The sequence below is a fragment of the Centrocercus urophasianus genome, unplaced genomic scaffold (genome assembly GCF_019232065.1).
Source record: "Centrocercus urophasianus isolate 14NV4802_14NV808 unplaced genomic scaffold, USGS_Curo_1.0 seq_12, whole genome shotgun sequence".
Taxonomy (NCBI): domain Eukaryota; kingdom Metazoa; phylum Chordata; class Aves; order Galliformes; family Phasianidae; genus Centrocercus; species Centrocercus urophasianus.
This window is the reverse complement of record NW_024884364.1, coordinates 55,952,743-55,970,971: the sequence shown is the minus strand read 5'-3', so window position 1 is coordinate 55,970,971 and position 18,229 is coordinate 55,952,743. Positions and strand designations below refer to the sequence as shown.

The window sequence follows — 18,229 nt, the reverse complement described above, 5'->3', positions numbered from 1 at the left end:
AGAGAAAAAGATTTGATTCCTGTTATTTACAGAAGACAAAGGCCTACATTTATAAATAGATTCCTAGAATATTTGTGTTGAGCATCAAGTGAGATGAGTCTGTTTTCTTCAAAACAAAAAATGCATTGGCAGTGGCTGTGAATTTCGAATTTTTAAGATTTTTCTTGTATTATTTCCTTTCATAAAGCTGCTGTTTACTGATAAGCTTGTAGTGTTCTGATCTATGCTCTCTTTGTAATGGCTCAACAAAACAGAAGATGCATAGAGTTGCACGTTGTGTTTAAAAAAATGGGAATGCCAATGATTCTAGTTTTTAATAAAGTATAAGAGACAGTGAGACAGACTTCTGAGTGCCTGAATAGAAACAAATCTGGAAATTTAGACTCAGTTCTCTGAGTCTCAGTGTGTGGGAAAGAAGACAGGGACATCCGCTCCATAAGCAAAATACAAAGAGAGTGAAGAGTTGAAGTTAGCTTAGCACACTGCTGGCTCATGGCCAACCTGTCGTCTACCAGGACACCCAGGTCCCTCTCTGCAGAGCTCCTCTCCAGCAGCTCATCCCCTAACCTGTACCGGTTTGACCTCAACCGCTTCAAATTAAAGAGAGTCTGACAGTGAAGAAGGTTCTCTGAAGTTGAGGTACATCGGTATTTCATTCACTAGTTGTGAGTCAGAGTTGCCTTTTGCTGATCATTTCCATCAAGAATGTCCAAGTTGCCCACCTGCGTTTTGGAATTAAAGCAGACTGTGAAGTAATGTTCTACAAGACAACTGTGGTGTTTTATAACTTCAGGTTAATATGCATTTGCTGGGATTATTATACTTAACAGGCCTGTGGCTTTCAGAATTCTAATTTTAAAGAATGTTTCAGAAGGCATTATGTTTAAGTAACAAACAGACAAAAAGTTTTTGATTCCATCCTAGGGAAAAATATCAGCTAAACAAAGTGGAGAAAAAAAGGCGCGTGCTTTTTAGTATTTCTGAGGGCTGTTGCCTGTAAATCCCAGGACAGATGTCAGAATGCCTTAACCAAAAGCACAGCAACTTTGGTGGCTTTCTGTCTCCAGAAAAACGTTTTGTAGCCTTGAAAGCTTGTGATTTATCAGTGTGTCAAGGAAAGGAGCTTCATAAAAGAACAGCTAATTGAGGCTGCTTTTAGGAGCTGTAGAACAGCCGCTCATTTGTAAATTAAATGTTATTTCAAAGTGAATTTTCTAATTCATAAACTGTATTTCTAAGCAGAAGATTGATTATAGATATGAGCTGTGTTATGTGCATTCATGCTTCTATTTTTCGTAACTGTGCAACTGCTGTCAGAGTAGGTGTTATCTGACAAGTGTTCAGGCAGGGCTCAGATATAAAAATATCCCTTCTGTTCTAAACATAATCTTAAATAAGATGTGACATATGCATATGTTATATGTATGTGCATATGATAGACAGATATAGAAAACAGACTGAAAAAAGTGGGCTTGATTATGGAGAAATAGTTTTCATTCCTTCCCATAATGGTTTCAGCATCTTGCCAGCTTTTAAGCTTGATGCCTTCCTGGCATGGTAAGTTCTGGGACTGGGGCAGAAACCCCACCTGAGTTTCAGAAGTCAGCACAGTAGGAGAAATGGCTGCTGTGGCAGTAGGGCTGCTCTTGAAACAAAGCAGAACCCAACCACTGCTTCCCCCAACACGGACCACCTCCGCAGTGTTGTCTTCCACTGGGAGCTCACGATCACAGAGGTGCACACAAGTACATGCAGTGTTGGAGCTGACCAAATCTAGTTGTCTTGCAGTTCAATGTGGGAAGTTCTGCTGAAATCAGTGCAATGGGGATCAGTGTAGCTTTCTGAGACCTGAGTGTATGATTTTGACTCTGCTGAGCCTTGATAAATGCTACCTGCCTCTGTGTGTTAGTGTGTTTTTAAATTAATTCCTATTAGCTTATTGCCACAGACATTTCTAATTCGGGGTCAAAGGGCTCTGTTCTCCTTCTTGACTTGTAGCTATAGAGTGTGGATTAATGGCAAGTATTTACCTAGCTTTAGATATACTGGATAAAGACAATCTGGAATTGACATCTGCAATTATGTCTTAATAAATTGCAAGTGGAGCTAATGTTTGTAATTTTAATCAAGTGATAATTTCTGAACTAATTTTGTCCCTGGCTGGTGATGTGTTTAATGTGGAAGGTAGTGCTTAATGTTTATTTCTCTAGTTTCCAATTGAAGGAAGGTTTGAAATGTGTAGATAGACTTTTTACATATTCATTTGAATGTATTAACAATAAATTAGGTTTGTTAAAAGCGTCTTTTGAGTAGGTGTAATATACAAGCAGTTTTCAGACAGTAATCTGAACAAACACCTCTGTGATCCCCTAGAAAAAAATAAGAATGAGCAACTTTTCAAGCGTTGATGCCACCTAGTGGTAATAAATATTGTTACTTATTTACGTATGTATGTCTATTTGGTATCAAGAGGTATGAAGTTTGTGTTTATACATAAAGAAAGAGAAATTAAAGCCTGTCTTTTGTAACTGACTATCTACAGGTGTGTAATACTGAAAAAACTGTTGGAGAGGGGGTAATTAGAATTCTAAGATTTGCACTTCACTACTTAAAAATATTAGGGAAGGTTTTGGGTACAGTTTAAAATGTATTTGTTCTTTTGCATTACAAAAAATCATTCATTACTCATCTGAATGAGGTTAATGGGGACTTTCTACAGGTATGTAATATAATAGTCCTTTGTACATTTAAAAATAAACAACCCCACAACACACAAATATGTTAACAAAGAAAAAAAATATAGAGATACTGAAATAATAATCTGTCTCTGGAATAGAAGTTTGAATTCAGATATCATTAATATATTGGCTGGGAGTTCCTGGCAGAGTTGTTAATGAGGCTGTGCAAAGAACCAGAGCAGAGGTCAGGTCTCAGAGAAAACTAATCTGGCAAGAGAGTCCAAGCAGACACGTTTCCTGACCTGGTTCAGAATAGATCTGCAGAGTTCATTCTGGTGGCACAAGAATGGGCTGGCCTGACCAGACATGGGAAGCAAAGGAGAGAGGTTGGAAGTGATGCCAGCGCATACCTGGCAATAGTAGTTACAGTGTTGGCTTCTTTGTGTAATGCAATGGGTAGAGACCAGATGTAGGGATCTTCCTAGTAAAACGTTACTCAACTGCTCTTTAACAAGTGCAAAAATTTTAGCTAGCCCTTTCTATTACAGTAGAATGTGAAACCATCTTTCACTTTTTCAATCATCAATTGATGTAGGTCTAGTGTAAAATTAGTGTTTATTATTATAACTCAGATAAAGTGTTTAGTAATACATAAGGTGGTAACATAGCTATTGATTGATTGATGGTTGATATATGTAGACTGTCTTATGTTTCCTTTTTATTTTATAGGTACTTGTTCCACAGTGGCAATCCAGAGCATCCAGGAGATATACTGCTAAACACAACCGTGGAAGTTTTGCCTTTTCAGGTATGAACACATTGATTTGTTTCTCCTTCATTATAGGATAAAAGCAAAGCCTCATAATTGCATTGACTTCCCTTTTTTAACAGAGTAAGACAGACAAGATGGTTTCTTTTCTAACTGCAGCCTTTTGATGCTTGTACTTTTTTTAAGATTGGCTCTGTTGACAGAAAATTATTGGAACTATTCACATAATTCCTTTAGAACGCAGCCTGCTACAAGTATTGATGGTAATTTGGAGGTGAACAACTTCGTTTTCTTCCAATTCACTGTTACTATTTAAAACAAAAAATAACCAAATAATCTGCCCTTTCCTGTGTGTTTTGGAAAAGGAGAAAGCTAAATCAGTCTCCTTTTTGACCTAGTTAAGAAAAAAAAAAGACAATTTGGTTCAGGAATGGACCAGGAATATATCCAGACCTGATCACAAATCCTTACAGATTTGTCAGTATCTGGATTCCCAGACTAAATCTGTGTCTTTGTCTTGATGACCTAATTTTTTCCACCATGAATCAGTCTGAATTTTATTTCAGGGGAGCACTATACTGTCTAAAATATATTCTAGCTTGAAGCCAGACGATACAGGCTCTTTTTCTTCAATTGGATATCACACCTAATCATTTATATCAGAAAACTCTGGGAATGGTTTAGGATATTACTTAAAACAAATTTGTTTTATAGGGTATTAAAATAGCTAAGTATGTCTGTCTTCTCCCATACCAACAGTGCAGGCTTCTTGAAATCTATTTTTTACGGGCCATATTCCAAATTAAAAAAAAACCAAAACGTTAATAAGTAAATGATCATGGAGGGATTGTATAGTGCCAAAAACTAGACTGGATTGGTCTGGGACTTGGAAGGAGGGGAAACAAATAGTAGATGGACTTAATGTCCTGTGTCCTGTGCCTGTCAAGAAATTGTAACTGATTCCTGGGAAATTCCTATAGTATTGGGTTGTGTGATTCTGGTAATTTTCAGGCTGTTTTTGAAGCTCTGGTGTACAGTTGTTTTTTTTCTGTGCTTATGAAAGAAGCTTATTGGTATCCACCCTTTTCAGTAAGGCAGTGATAATTGAAATGCTTCCCTTGCTGGTCTGAAGGCTTTCCATTTTACCCAAATTCTTACATAAAAAAAAATGAGCTGTAAGTTTAATTTGGCCTGAGAGAAACCTCTGGCTCAACCATAGGAAAACAAGGCAAGATTTTGCTTTTGCTTTTCTTTTTCTGTGTGCACTCCTGTCTGCTATGTATTTTGTTCATGTGGCAGTTGACGTATCAGTGAGGTGGGGCACTTGCAGTACTTCCTTCTTCTACTTTGAAGCCAAATACAGCTCTATTCTGGAGTACTTATATTTGCGTTGGCTGACCAAAGGCTATAAATAACTATTCTATACTGGCTTATAATTTATTTAGAGAAGCTGGATGCTGGATATATAACAAGTGCGTACAAATTTGGCCTTCCTTGGCAATGTCATATGTGAAAAAGAAATAAACTTATCTGTGCTTTGTTATTGTAGAATGAAGAACTGGTGTTAAGCAAAGAAACCAAAGACAAACGCTTAGAGGATGGCTACTTCAGAATAGGTATGCCACAGACAGCGGTGCTTTTTTCTTACTCGTGTAGAATGCCACGTGTTTTTTTACTACTGCAACCAATAAGACACTTTAAAACCAAACCTATATCTGGGTTTTGTTCTTCATTTTGGATGTGTGACCTTCTAGACTTTAGTTAACATTGCTTCCAGTATATATTCTTTGAGATTGATGTACTAAACAAAGGCCTATTGTGACTGCTAACTGTAGTGCAGCCATGCCCAACTTCTCTGCCAGAATACACCAACCTACATTACCATTGAGGCATCTGCAGGTTGCATAAAATCCTCTCTCACGTCCTGTGGCTGCATGAGTCCCTCCCAGTGAGCTGCTGTCAACTCAAGTTGATTGAGTGCCTGTCAACAGGGGCTGGGGTTTGAACCAACCCTACAGTCAGACAATCAACCCTTTTGTCATGGAATGAGATTGGCATTTCTGTAACCAAATGACTGCTGGGGAAAGGGGCAGGAAATGGCAGGATACCTGTTGTCAAGAAAAAGAAATGTTGCTTGTGGATCAGGTTTGGATACTTTTCAATCCAACTTTTTTTATACTGTGTTTGATATAGGCTGGACTTCCCAATTATAATGAAAGCAAATTTTTTTTTTCATCTTAATGAATTACAGTTGATGCACTTACATTTCAGGTGTAAATTCTAACTGGGTTTTTGATCTGGATTCTTACTAATTGTATTAAATATATTTACTAATATATTTAATATTACTACTTATATTATTAATAATAATAATATATTAATATTACTACTTACTAATTTAGTAAATATATTTAGAGATTCTTTAAATGGGAGTACATTAAGCATGAATATGCTCAATGCTCTCTGAACACACATAAGCCAGGGGCTTCATATGTAGGTCCATAATATTACATGAAAATCTGTGCTAAAATCCCCTATGATCTTCAGGGGTGCTCATAGTACAGACAGTTCAAAAGTTCTGATTCTTTAGCGTAATCCTGTTCAGATCTGGCTTCTCTGATGACATCTCCTGTCTTGATTGCTGCTACAGTATCAGCAAATTGATACCAAAACATTGGCTGTTTTCTGTTTTGGGAAATAATAGAATCATAGAATGGCTTGGGTTGGAAGAGACCTTAAGGGTCATCAATATCCAACCCCCCTACTGTAGGCAGGGGCGCCAACCTCCATATCTAATACTGGACCATGATACTAATGATACCAGTCAGCCCTGCATTCAGCAGCACCCGGTATCAGCTGTGAATTGTGATACTGTAGATGCATTTTTTGGACTTAGAGTCTTGTGCTTTGTTGACTAGAAGTTAATTGAGGGTATGCTTTCACTTCTGTTACAGGGAAATTCGAAAACGGTGTTGCTGAAGGAATGGTTGACCCCAGCCTAAACCCTATTTCATCATTCCGGCTTTCAGTAATACAAAATTCAGCAGTCTGGGCAATTCTGAATGAGGTGAGAGATGGTATAATCTTCTAAAAATAAAAACTGCCAATGTGAGATTTCTTATTCTTTCAGTGTGTTTGAAGCTCAAAATTTTGGCTAGCATTGAAAACAGTTCCTTCCTATTACTGAGAGAGCTGCAATCTCCTTAAAATGTAATGGCTTTTTTTCTGCTTTTCTGTTTCAGATTCATATTAAAAAGATGACAAACTGATCAGTGAAATCCCCATTAGAGGGATAAGAAGGAATCCTTGAAAACTTTTCCTATGAAATCTGACATCCTTAGCAAGTCACAAATTGAAAATACTGAGCATGCACCTTATTCCAAATTTTTCATTTTCACTTGAACTCTACCTCTCGTGAAATCTACTGTAGATGAGAAGATTGTATTTACCCCTTCTTATCTGAACCATCCAGAAACTGATGCTCCACACTGATAACGTTCATCTGAGGCCTCAGTTGCCCTCCACTTCAACGTGACTTTGCCATCTTACAGCTGCAGAACCCTGCTATGCTTAATCTGTACTATTTTGATAGTATAGTAATATAGAGAAGTTGTACATATTGTTACATTCCTGAAAGAAGAAAAATATATAATTATTGTTAAATATGTTTTATGAAGGGGGTACTTTCGGAGTTTCATTTATTTTCTATAACAAGAACCCTCTTTTATAGATTGTCAGGGATATATATTAAAAATATTAGGGAGGTTTAATTTATTAAAATAATTTGAAAAGTACATATTTTTATGCAGTAAAATTTTAAATTGATATAGTTTTTCTTATGAATTCTCTAGTTTAAGTTATCTTTCTACATTTTTCTTTGCAGATGCAAACATAAATTAATACCATATTTCAAATATACTGCCATGTTACAAACAAAAACAACCAGTTTAAGTTTCTAAATTATGTAGTTTTGTACACAGAATTTGAATTATGTTCAGAGGCACTTATCAGAGTTCTGAAGAGGATTCTTCTTTGGAGCAATGAAATTCCACTCTGTACAGTTTGTAGCCACATGAAGAGCATGTTGAAATATCTTATTTCATATTATGTACCAAATCTGCAGTGATTTTAGATACAATAATCCATTGCATTTTAGAAGAGTTTTTCAATTCCAAACTGTTCTTTCTATAAAAAAAAAAAGAAAAAAAAAGAAGAAAAAAAAAAAAAGGAAAAAAAAGAAAAAAAAAAAAAAAAGGGAAAAAAGGAAAAAAAAACAACAAAACTTTTTAGGCATTTCTTAGCCTGGACAAATTCATTTTCTGTACTAAAAAAAGTATTCCCCAGCTTTGCTTTTGGAATGACAAGAGATTAACTTCTTTCAAAAGAGTTAATAGTAACTAGATATACTTGATCTACAGAGATCTTTCAAGGAGTTACTGCAGTGTTTTTCTTTTTTGATACATCACAGTGAGTAGTTCTGGTTTATTTATATTTTCTTCCATTGTTCAAAAGTAAGGTTTTGGATTGACTCCTTTAGTGCTCAGTGTAAGAACTTGCTCTTACTAAGATAAAAAGTGAATTGGGTCCCTAATAAGAAGTTAGTTAGCGCCCTGCATTTTTGTTGCAAAGGAAACAACAGTGATCTTAAACTAAAAACTCTGTCAGGAAAAGGGGTTTGGATTAAATTCAGAGTGGAATTGTTGCAGCACTAATGCTGCCACTGTTCTTAGGAGTCCTTCAGCTTAGGTGAAGGTGCTTGTGACACAGATGTGGGAAGATTTAAGTTACCTGGTCAGAGATGGTCAGGAAGAAGCAGCAGGATTTCCTCTCCAGTAGGAATGAAGTGCCTGATTGATGCTGGAGGGAGGCCTCTCCCTGGCCTGGGGATTCTCAGCCGTGCCACAAACGTGCATCCTGGAACGGATGTCTCAAAAGCTGGTGCAGTTTTCCTTATGAGGAGGAGCTCCCTTATCCCCAGCAACACTGTGGTCTGGGCACAGACATGCAAAGCCTGCTGCAGGATCTGTATTGTAGGGTGAAGATCTTGGATTCATGTCTCTAGCCAGAAAGTTTCTAATAGGTTTGGCCTCTCTTTCGTGACCTACTGTTAGGGAGCAGGAGCCTAGTCCTGACTTCAGCATTGCAAGCTAAGAGCTATTACCACTGGGATACAGAGTCAACTTGTCTTTTCTTCTGCCTCCTTGATCAGTTCTGTTGTAGCCTAGCCAGAGCAGCAGTACTCAAGTTGGTAAGCAGAACTACTTCTACAGACCAGTAATTTTGTTCTAGCTATGTTGTCTGAGGGTGCAGGGAAGATACAATTTGTACACAGAAGCCCTGCGTAGATGGACAAGTTTAAGTTGAAAAAATAAGAAACCTATCAGGCAAACCTTGTTTGCTTTTTTTTCTGATCATATCAGCTGCTGTAAATAAAAGTGAGGAAGGTTGGCTCAAAATTCTACCTTAATCTAGCCTGTTGTGCTGCCGTATTCCAATCTGTTGTATGTACAGTGTCATTCCATCAAAGGATTAGCCTGCAGTGGCTTTGTATCACACATTAACTGGCACAGGTCTAAAGAAGTAGGTTTTCTTCTGAGCTGTGTCTGCAAATGAATGATGCAGACAAAGTAGGCTTTAGCTACTTACTATGGTTTTGATTGCAGAAATACATAAAGTACTGTAGTTTCTTAAAATAAGTTGTTTTGTTGATAGTAACTTTTATCTTTTTCCACGAGTTCCTACATTCATTGGTACCATTTATTGATGATGTGCTTCCTGTCAAAGCATTGCTGTTTCCAATGTTTCACAGTTGTTAAGATGAATCATTGACAGTAGATGTAGTTAGATAAGTCCCTTACAACATTCACTACCAAACTAGGGGGTTACCAGTACATTTTGTTCTCAAGACCATCAAGACGACATTTATCAAAAGCAACAAATTAACTAGCGCTTGATAAAGCATAGAGGTTTTGGTTTTGTTTCTTCTTATAGATTGCATTGCATCAGCAGGAGTTGGGCTCCCTGAACGCTTATGATCTTCTTCAGCTTATGTATTTTTGCAATAATTGTGTCACAAATGAAGTTTTGTAGATTCAGGTAAATTGAGACCTGTCAGGAAGTTCTGCAATATTGCTTGGAAATTATCACTACAGAGCTGTTTTGGGCTTTCAGACTTCCAAATTCTAATCCTCAAGTTGGTCTAATGAAGTGCAAGTCTCCTCCCTGGAATTACTGCTGAAATAAGAATGCTTTGGCTGCTTGGTTCGACAGTCACTGCCTCAGGTACTCTGGGTATGTTCCAGATGGGCCGTGTATCTTACATGTGTCATAAGTTAAATTATTACCACAAGATTCCTCTCAGCATTTTAAACCAATTACCTGATTCGGACAGTTGTTTTCCTACATTTAATTCCCTTTTTTTTTTACCCTGTAGGTCAGTGAATCTTATAGTAAACAAATAACGACAAATGTTTCAAAATAAACCATTATCCTAAGACCCTATTAGCTGCTTCAGAAAAGTTGACTTGAACTCAAAGTCATTAACAGAAAAAATCCTTTTTTGGTTGAATTATTCTTAGTGTCATGTATTGGATGCAAGCAGAGCAGCTGATCAGAGCACCAGCTCTTTGGAGCTGATCATTGTTGCTCTGGACCAAGGAAATATAAAACTCTCAGTATAATCTTGCCATGCACGATTCGTGGGTAGTCCTACTGAAAACCAAGTAATGTGAACAGAATCCCATTAGCACTTTTTTAATATACATTTTTCTAAAATAACTGTTTAAGACTTGTGCTTTCGTAGGCATCCTAACAATCTGTTGGTAGTGATAGAAGATATTCCTAAAGGCAGGTTGATTCTTCCTTAACTAAAACGAGGTTTAGGAAAATTAACTATCAGACTCATGGGCCAGTGGAAGGCTGCACTCTTCTGTCACACATTCTAGCTCTTCTGAAAGAAACTATTTTAAAGTATCTTGAGTCAGTCAAGAGCAAAGCAAGTTACACTTGACTCATATAATATAAATCATTCCTTGAACGGGCTGGAGTGTAGTTGGTATTTGGCAAAATCAAATGACAATGTAACATTTTTCCTTTTTTTTTTTTTTTTAAATATGTATTATTTCAATAGTGGGATTCTTTTGTTGTTGGAAATGCTTGCTGCAAATGAAGTGTTGTAGTAATTTGTAGGTTGCTTCCAACTTGGCAGAATATTGTTTTAATTTCATGGAAAAGAAAAATCTGATTTTTCAAACCTTGTCCCTCTGCAATACATCGACCTTGAGTTTTATATTTGTCCTTACAAGGAGGGATGTGTTCTAAACTAGTGAAGGCAAGGAGCTGTAGTAGAAGGAAGAAAAAGCCCTATGCTTTCTGTCTTTACGGTCACCAGTATAATGCTGAAAGGTTTTTAAGCAGCTGGTGTTTTCAGGCTAGCACCAATTGCTGATTTAAAAACACACCCCATGCAGACATAATGAATTATTCTTTGAGTGTTTTAGTTCTTAAGGGTTTTGCTGATTTCTGCTGTGAGCTGTGAGCAGCTACAACTTCAAGTAGCTTAACTGTGAGAACTATGAAGCCTTGTTTTGAGGGGATGAACTCTGAAGGCAAGGTACACAGGCCCCAAGTCCTCCATTGATTTCAATGGTATCGTACCAGAGGGCGCCAATATGAAGAATTTTCAGTGTTGAACTTAAGCGGTGCTCGGATTCCTTTTAGGGAACGTAGTGCAGTAAGGCCATAGCTGCCTGCAGGACGGGAGCTCGTTTGCCAGGGCAGCCTGGAATCCTTAGCCTTCCTTGTGTCAGCGGTTCAGTGCTTTCCTTGTTAAAAGGGGAACGTTGCTCAGTGGCTGCTGAGGGGGGAACACAATTCTCTTCAAGCCTTAACAGTGGCTGAAACACACAGTACTGTAAGATGCACTGCCAGCATATTTGGTATTTTAAGATAAGATATAGTTTTTCCTTAGAGATCGAATTCTAGTATTGAAATACAAAGTCTTACTGTATGCAGTTTACTCTTGCATTGTTTTTGAAACTGAATCCTAGTGCTCACGTTTCATATTGAACACAGTCTTAGGGAAGTCATCATCTTCATTTTCCAGAAGGTGTTGTTTGTGATGGTCAGTTTATTCTGCCTTGTGGACTTCACAGATGTAGGCATTGCCATAAGCCTGTGTGGCCAAATTAACTCATACTTTCCTTCCATTTTCATTAACATCCCACTTGTAATAGTGGATGTAATAATACCCATTGGACTTCTCTAGATTAGATTAAAAAACTTGCTGCTATATTTGGAAACCTGGTATGGGGTCATGGTAATCGTGCCTTGCATCAATGTTACTTCTGTGTGCCAGCATTGTCTGTGTATATTTGAAATTACCATTACAATAAAACGACCTGAAGTTCTTTCATAAAAGGAGAGGACAGTTCTCCACCTGGAGCCAGATGTTGCTTTACCACTGCAACAGTATTAACAACACTTCTACTTTCATGCAGTCCCAAGGCAAGGTGTTCCAATATTATTCTTATATCAAAATGCTCTTTGGTGTCACTTAAAACCCATGTAATGTAGAGCTTATGCCAGTATGTGCAAAATAGCTGCAGTAAGAGTTATGCTACATAGACTTGTTGCAGTTAAGTGACAGATGTACAATTGTTTGTAGGAATGTACTGCAAAAGTATTTGAACAAAATTGCTAACATGTTTACTGGTGTAAATATTTTAATAAAAAAAAGACACTTCAAACTTTTTTTTTTTTACACAATTATCTACAATAAAGAGAAATTTACAACCATTTACAATCAGTTCTTAACTGTTTTTTTTGCCATCAAGACAGCTAAGATAAAGCAAAAATAATCAGTAGATAAATGAAGTCCTGTTTTTATTTCACTCTGTACTTATAAAAGGAACAAAGCATCTTGGTGAAGTTCCATCCGCATGCTAATGAGATCAAATAGAGCACAATGAGGAGAGCAAACGGATACAGAAGGATAGCTGTGTTCTTCAGAAAGGGCAATGCTGAAAAAGAGGCAAAAGTGAAGCACGTGTAAAGGAGTGCTCTTTCAAACAGGTGCTTCATCGAGAAGGGCCTTGAGGAAAGACAAAATAGTACTGCTCTGCTGTCCTATTAGCCCTGCGCTGATCGCAGATGTAAGAGAACTTGAGTTAAGTGGGATAGGTAAAGTCACCTAAAAATACAGACTTAACCTCAATACAAACTTTTATCCTATGTTTTGAAGTGGATTTACAGAAGAAAAACAAGTTGAGATGTTACAGGTCTCCAAGTACAAGCTGCTATGGTGAAAAATATAAATTCTGTTGTTTACCCTTATGAAAACATCCATTGGGTACATCTTTGTCAAACTGACACACAGACTAAAATAATGCTTTTTCTTTCAGTCCTACAGAAAAAGTTGCCATTACTTACCGCTGTATCCAAGGAATGTCACATAGATATAATAGCCAATTGCAATCAGCCATAATGTGTTCCCAACAAAATATCCAATGACTGAATTAGGTATGATGACATCTGAAAGAGAAAAATTGCTCTCAGCTGCTGTGATAGATGACTTCATTGGAGAGAAGACAAAATCTTTTACTTACAGTTGATGAAAAACAGCTGGATAAAATGCAAAATGACCAGGAGTGGATAGAAAGCATTCAGATGAACGTCAAAGGCATATCCCCACTCCACATCATAGTCTCTGTTCTGCTGCTTTACCAAGTACTTGTTAGAAATGAACCTAGGTGCGAAGATAAGTGAAAATGTGGTTAATGTGAAGCTCTGAATTTGACTGACAAAACACCCGTATAAGACAGCAAGCTAACTCTCAGATCCTAACTCTGGTGCTTCTGCTCTGGGAGAGAAAGATACTTAGTAATTATGCAAGCCAAACTGACCTCAGAACACTTTTGTTAAAACTCTGACTTCAATATTTGCATTCAACAGGTATCTGAAAGGCACTGCAGGTAACAAATGCCATAACTCTTCCTTTAAATGGTTCAGTGGCAGAATTTATCAGTGCAATTGCACGTTGGCTATTGCAGAACCAATGTCACCAGTGTTTTTGACTATAGAACAAACCTCAAGTCCTTATATTTAATTCAGTGTAAGGTCTGCTGATGTCAGAAAATAGATGCTGTTTAGAAGCAGAACAAACTCCATGTGCTTACAAACAAGAGAGCGGATCTTTCAGGGTAACTTCCTCTGAAATTTCTTTATGCCAGCAGAAGAGTCATAAGGAGGCAGATACTGGATGCAGGGTAAGGTGAGGCAAGAAGGCCCTCAGATTCATTGCGAACAGGGGAAACTTTTGCAAAAAAAAAGGCAAGCATGTGCAGGAGGAAGAGACTTGAAGCAAGGCAGAAGAATTAAGATTCCTTTCTGATCACCGAGTTCTTGATTTGGAATTATTGTTTAAGTCCAACCAGCATAAGGAGAAAAACTTTAATGTTCACTAGAATACAGCCTTTCTACTGATGAACCTTCTAACAGGAACCAGTAAAGAAAAAGATGATTTTTTTAAAGCAACGTTTCATAGAGTCATGTTTGGAAAAGACAGCTAAAATAATCCAGTCCAACAATCAATGGCCCAAAACTTACAGTCAGCATAGCCCATCAGTGTCCCAACAGTAGCACTGAACTCCGAGGGGAAATGGTTTAAACTGGAAGAGGGTAGATTTAGACTAGATATCAGGAAGAAATTCTTTACTGTGAGGGTGGTGAGACACTGGAACGGGTTGCCCAGAGAGGCTGTGGCTGGCTCCTCCCTGGAAGCATTCAAGGCAAGGCTGAATGGGCTTTGAGCAACTTGGTCTAGTGGGAGGTGTGCATCTGTAGAGCAGGGTTTGGAACTAGATGATCTTAAAAGTCCTTTCCAACCCAAACCATTCTATGATTCTATGACTACTTACCACATCAGTGTTGCTATCAGGAGACCAACACCTACGCAGTCTATGAATACAACCCAAAGCAGCAACTTTATTGTTTCAAAAAACCCCATGTCCAGCACAAATCCAAATCCTACAGTAGACACTGAAAAGAGAAAGATTTTTAAAATTAGCTTTGGAAAAGAAAGCACAAGATTGTAAATCAGTGTTATTTTTCTGAGTTTGGTGCTAAAAAAATCTCCAGTTTCCTTTTTATCTTTAACCTCGTGATCTTCAGTGCAACAGCTCCGAATTCACACAATGCTGCAACAGAATACTGTTTTGTAAAAGCTCCTTGTTAACCGAAGCCATGGGCAGACTCAGGGAGTTTCTAAGGCTGGGAAAGACCTCTCAGATCATCACCCAGTCGAACCAGCAGCCCACCCCCAGCGTGGACTGACCACATCCCTCAGAGCCACATCCACACGGTTCCTGAACACCTCCAGAGACAGTGACTGCACCACCTCCCTGTACTAATATCCAACCCGACCCTCCCTTGGCACAAACTAAAGCCATTACTTCTCATCCTATCGCCGTCACCCGGGAGAACAGCACGGCTCACTTCAGCCCTACGCGGCAGCTCTCAGCCCCACCTCCCCCCGCCTCTCCCTCGGCACGCACCGCAGAGCCACACGCTGAGGAGCACCAGGAAGGCGGGGTCGTCCCGCGCCCACTGGTCCTTGGTCTGCTTCCGGTAGTGGAAGTTCCTGTAGACCCGCTGCGGGGAGGTGAACAGGTACAGCATCTGCCACAGAGCGAACTCGAAGTCCATCTGCCGCACGTGCAGCAGTCGCCGCAGGTACTTGTGCCGTTTGGCGCCGGCCGTGTGCCGCGCCGCATCGCGGGGGCTGAGCGCGCCGTTGCCCTGACTGCGGGCCCCCACGGAGGTGGTGGGCAGCATCGCGCCGCGGAAAGGACGGCGGACGGCGGCGCCTGACCCCACCCGCTCTGCCGCCCGTTCCGCTTCCGGCGACGCCGCGCACGCGTAGGGACCGCCGTCGGGCGGGGCGCTCAGGCCGGAAATCCGTGCGCGCTCCAATATGGCGGACCGTCGCCGGTAGCGGCGCTTGAGCGTGATGTAGCGCGGTCCCTCCGCCATGCCTAAGTACTACGAGGAGAAGGAGGAGGATGGGCGGGCCTGCGGCGGGGTGCGGGAGGATCTGAAGCAGTGCCTGCTGGAGAGCCCCTGCGTCCTGCAGGTGAGAGCTGGAGCGACCCCACGCCTCCACAGACCCGCCGTCGTCGCCGGCCACCTGTGAGGCTGCGGCGGGCGCGGTGCCTTGGCGGAGCCCCGAGTTTGCCTTCAGCGAGGCGTCCCGGTGGCTGAGAGCTCACTGGTGATTTAATCCTTTTGCTTCTCATCCGACAGGAAAACAAAAGTCCCAGGCAATGCTTGAGGGAAGGGCACTGCAAAGGTTTGCAGCTCACGTTTTTTGCATGCAAAAGGTCGATGGTAAGTGCCCATGTGTGCGTTGGGTTTCTTCTAGTGGTTTGTTGCTTTCAAGTCCTTCTCTCTGTTCTCCAAAGAAAAAAAGCCTTTAGTTCAGCGAACAGAGCAGTTTTGGCCCTTGGATTTCATGTGGAATATTGTGAACAGCAAAGGTGTAGAGTGTGAGTAAGCTGGAAGAGATGCTTATTGAGATTGAATTCAGCTTAGAATGCAGCAACCAAAATAAGTGAGGTGGGTGCTCTCAGCATTGCTTTTAATCAAGCCTTGATTTAAGCACCATTTATAGATGCTATAGCTGTAAACTGAGATATTGAGTAAACTGAGGTATGAAGCTGAGTTCTGTCTGAAGTCATAGGAAAACGTGTACAGAGAACACTCAAGTTGGAAGGCTGTCGTGTCAAAAGGCACTTCCACTACCGGTATGGGTTTGTGTGCCTGAAGATAGGCAGTGTGGGGTATTAGAAGCACTTGGATGATTAGGGAGTTTGGCTTTTTATCTTCTTAATAGCGGGTTATCAGGCTAGGTGGTGAGAAGTCAGCTGTGAAAAGAAAGAAAATGTAATTAGATAAAGTTTGTCTAGTTCTGATAGGAGTTCCTTGCCCAGAAACATAAAAATATGCTGGGTATGTTAGCACTTGAAGTATGTAATATTTGATGCTGCAGCATAACTGTCTCCAGATGTCTGTCGTCTGTCTGTAGATCATTAAAGGAGTTTAATGAAACAGAGCATCTAACACAGAGTTTCAAGTTATGTGAGAGGAGGCGTGGCTCTCACAGGCTTCTGTTTTAAGTTATCCCTGGCCCCACTGATATTGCTGCTGACTCCTCCTTAAACACAATCTGAATTTTCCTCATCCTGCTTGTCCATTGTTTGGAAAAGGGTCCTACTAGATTTGCATTGTTTTGTACTTATGCATCCTGTGCCACTCTTTATTTGTGGTATTACTGCACTTACTTCAGAATGCACAGCGTGCTTCCCACTTAATTTTAATTTTGCATGAGATTTTAGGTATTGCGACATCTGTTGACTTGGAAAATCCCTGTAAGTTGCTGGCTGCATCACTCACTTTCTGTGCAGTGAGTTCAGCTTCATTTTGAACTTGATTCTGAAGCTACAAAGTAGCAAGTGCTCTGAAGTATTTCTTCTGCAAAATGAACTGTGGTCTTTGTATCTTGTCTTCAATTTTCAGCTGGATACCAGGACAAGATTCAGAGGAAGGAAGGGATACTGAAGTCCTTGGAAGAGACCCTGTCATGGGAAGTTGGAGTTCATCAGTACTTTAACTGGAGCAGAGGCTAAAGTAAGAAGAATCTGTCTGCCACACATTCTTTTGTGCAGTGCTTTCATGGAAGGTGTCAACTTCTGGAAATTCTGATGGATGCCTGGGTGTGCATTTAAATGTTAAAAAGAAGGGAAGCATAAAGCTGCAAGTTCTGGCCGAAATGGGTACTTGCCACATGCCTGTAATAAAATACACAGAATCCAGAAAAAGCTGCTGAAATTATCATTGTGTTTTGGAGTGAAGTTTGTCTTTTGTAGTTATACTAATTCTGGTAATATTTTACCATTACTAATAGAAAATAATGAAATTTGACTTGAGTGGTGTGCCTGAGGATACCTCAGGGAAGAGCTGTCCTTAGAGAAGCTGAGTTGACCAAGGTGAGATGAGTGTGAGCTGCTTCTTTCCCAGTCAGTTTGTTTCCCAATACTCCTGCCCTTCTACTCCTGCAGGTAGAAGTGGTGATGTCATTACAGTGCCACACACACAGGGATGGTCTCTCTTTCCTCATGATACAAATTCCTTTTAATGTAATTTTGCATGCTTATAAGCATGGTCTGATCTCATTGGATAACTGGATTAAAATTTGATTTCTGTATATTAAAGGTTGTTTGATCAATCTTACCGTAATCTGTCTTCTCATTGTATTGACACAGGTACAGGAGAATGATGGCAGTCTTTTTCATAATTTGAGAGCTGTGTCCAGGCTGTGGCTGACTGCATGTGTTTGGGTGTGGGGGGAGCGGGATCCTGACAAGCCAGAAGGCAAGGAGACTGTGGTCACTCTCACTGTGTTCTAGAAATGTTTAGAACATCTGTAAGATCCTCTGAGATGCCCCTGGACCATCTTTTTGCATCACTTTTCAGTCAAGTGCATAATATTTGTGCAAACATATGCACAAACTAGAGGTGATGATTTGGACTTGATTGTTTGTTGGAAATTGCAGTCCATGAATTCTAGGCCTATTTCTTGTTTTTGCTTCTCTCTGAATTCTTTGGTTTGCATTTATGGGTGTAAAATGTTCATATGCAGGTACATTGTAATAGTTTTTTATTAGAACTTTTAAAAAGCCTGCTTCTCCCTTAGTTTTTTTTTTTTTTTTTTTTTTTTTTTGTGTGT

General features: G+C 39.6%; 3 protein-coding genes across 5 annotated transcripts in view; 2 read left to right on the top strand and 1 right to left on the bottom strand.

Moving 5' to 3' along the window:
* Nucleotides 1–12,243, top strand: part of MGAT4A (alpha-1,3-mannosyl-glycoprotein 4-beta-N-acetylglucosaminyltransferase A) — a 77,569-nt gene extending 65,326 nt beyond the window's left edge. For all 3 annotated transcript variants that reach the window (XM_042809859.1, XM_042809856.1, XM_042809858.1), the window contains exons 13-16: nucleotides 3,408–3,486; nucleotides 4,997–5,063; nucleotides 6,402–6,514; nucleotides 6,690–12,243. In XM_042809859.1, the coding sequence (XP_042665793.1) occupies nucleotides 3,408–3,486; nucleotides 4,997–5,063; nucleotides 6,402–6,514; nucleotides 6,690–6,716 (286 nt within the window). In that variant the 3' untranslated portion in view covers nucleotides 6,717–12,243. The remainder of the gene's footprint in view (nucleotides 1–3,407; nucleotides 3,487–4,996; nucleotides 5,064–6,401; nucleotides 6,515–6,689) is intronic.
* Nucleotides 12,244–12,313: 70 nt separating this feature from the next.
* UNC50 (unc-50 inner nuclear membrane RNA binding protein) lies at nucleotides 12,314–15,297 on the bottom strand. Its single transcript, XM_042809860.1, has 5 exons — nucleotides 15,000–15,297; nucleotides 14,364–14,484; nucleotides 13,053–13,192; nucleotides 12,877–12,978; nucleotides 12,314–12,467 (listed from the first exon to the last, which is right to left on the bottom strand). Exons 1-5 carry the CDS (start codon nucleotides 15,277–15,279, stop codon nucleotides 12,331–12,333), a joined length of 780 nt encoding a protein of 259 aa, XP_042665794.1. The 5' UTR covers nucleotides 15,280–15,297; the 3' UTR covers nucleotides 12,314–12,330.
* A 93-nt stretch (nucleotides 15,298–15,390) lies between these two features.
* Nucleotides 15,391–17,739, top strand: LOC122155915 (cytochrome c oxidase assembly factor 5). The gene is made up of 3 exons (XM_042810265.1): nucleotides 15,391–15,577; nucleotides 15,748–15,831; nucleotides 17,020–17,739. The coding sequence occupies exons 1-3, from the start codon at nucleotides 15,476–15,478 to the stop codon at nucleotides 17,059–17,061; spliced, it is 228 nt and encodes a 75-aa protein (XP_042666199.1). The 5' UTR covers nucleotides 15,391–15,475; the 3' UTR covers nucleotides 17,062–17,739.
* Nucleotides 17,740–18,229: the final 490 nt, after the last annotated feature.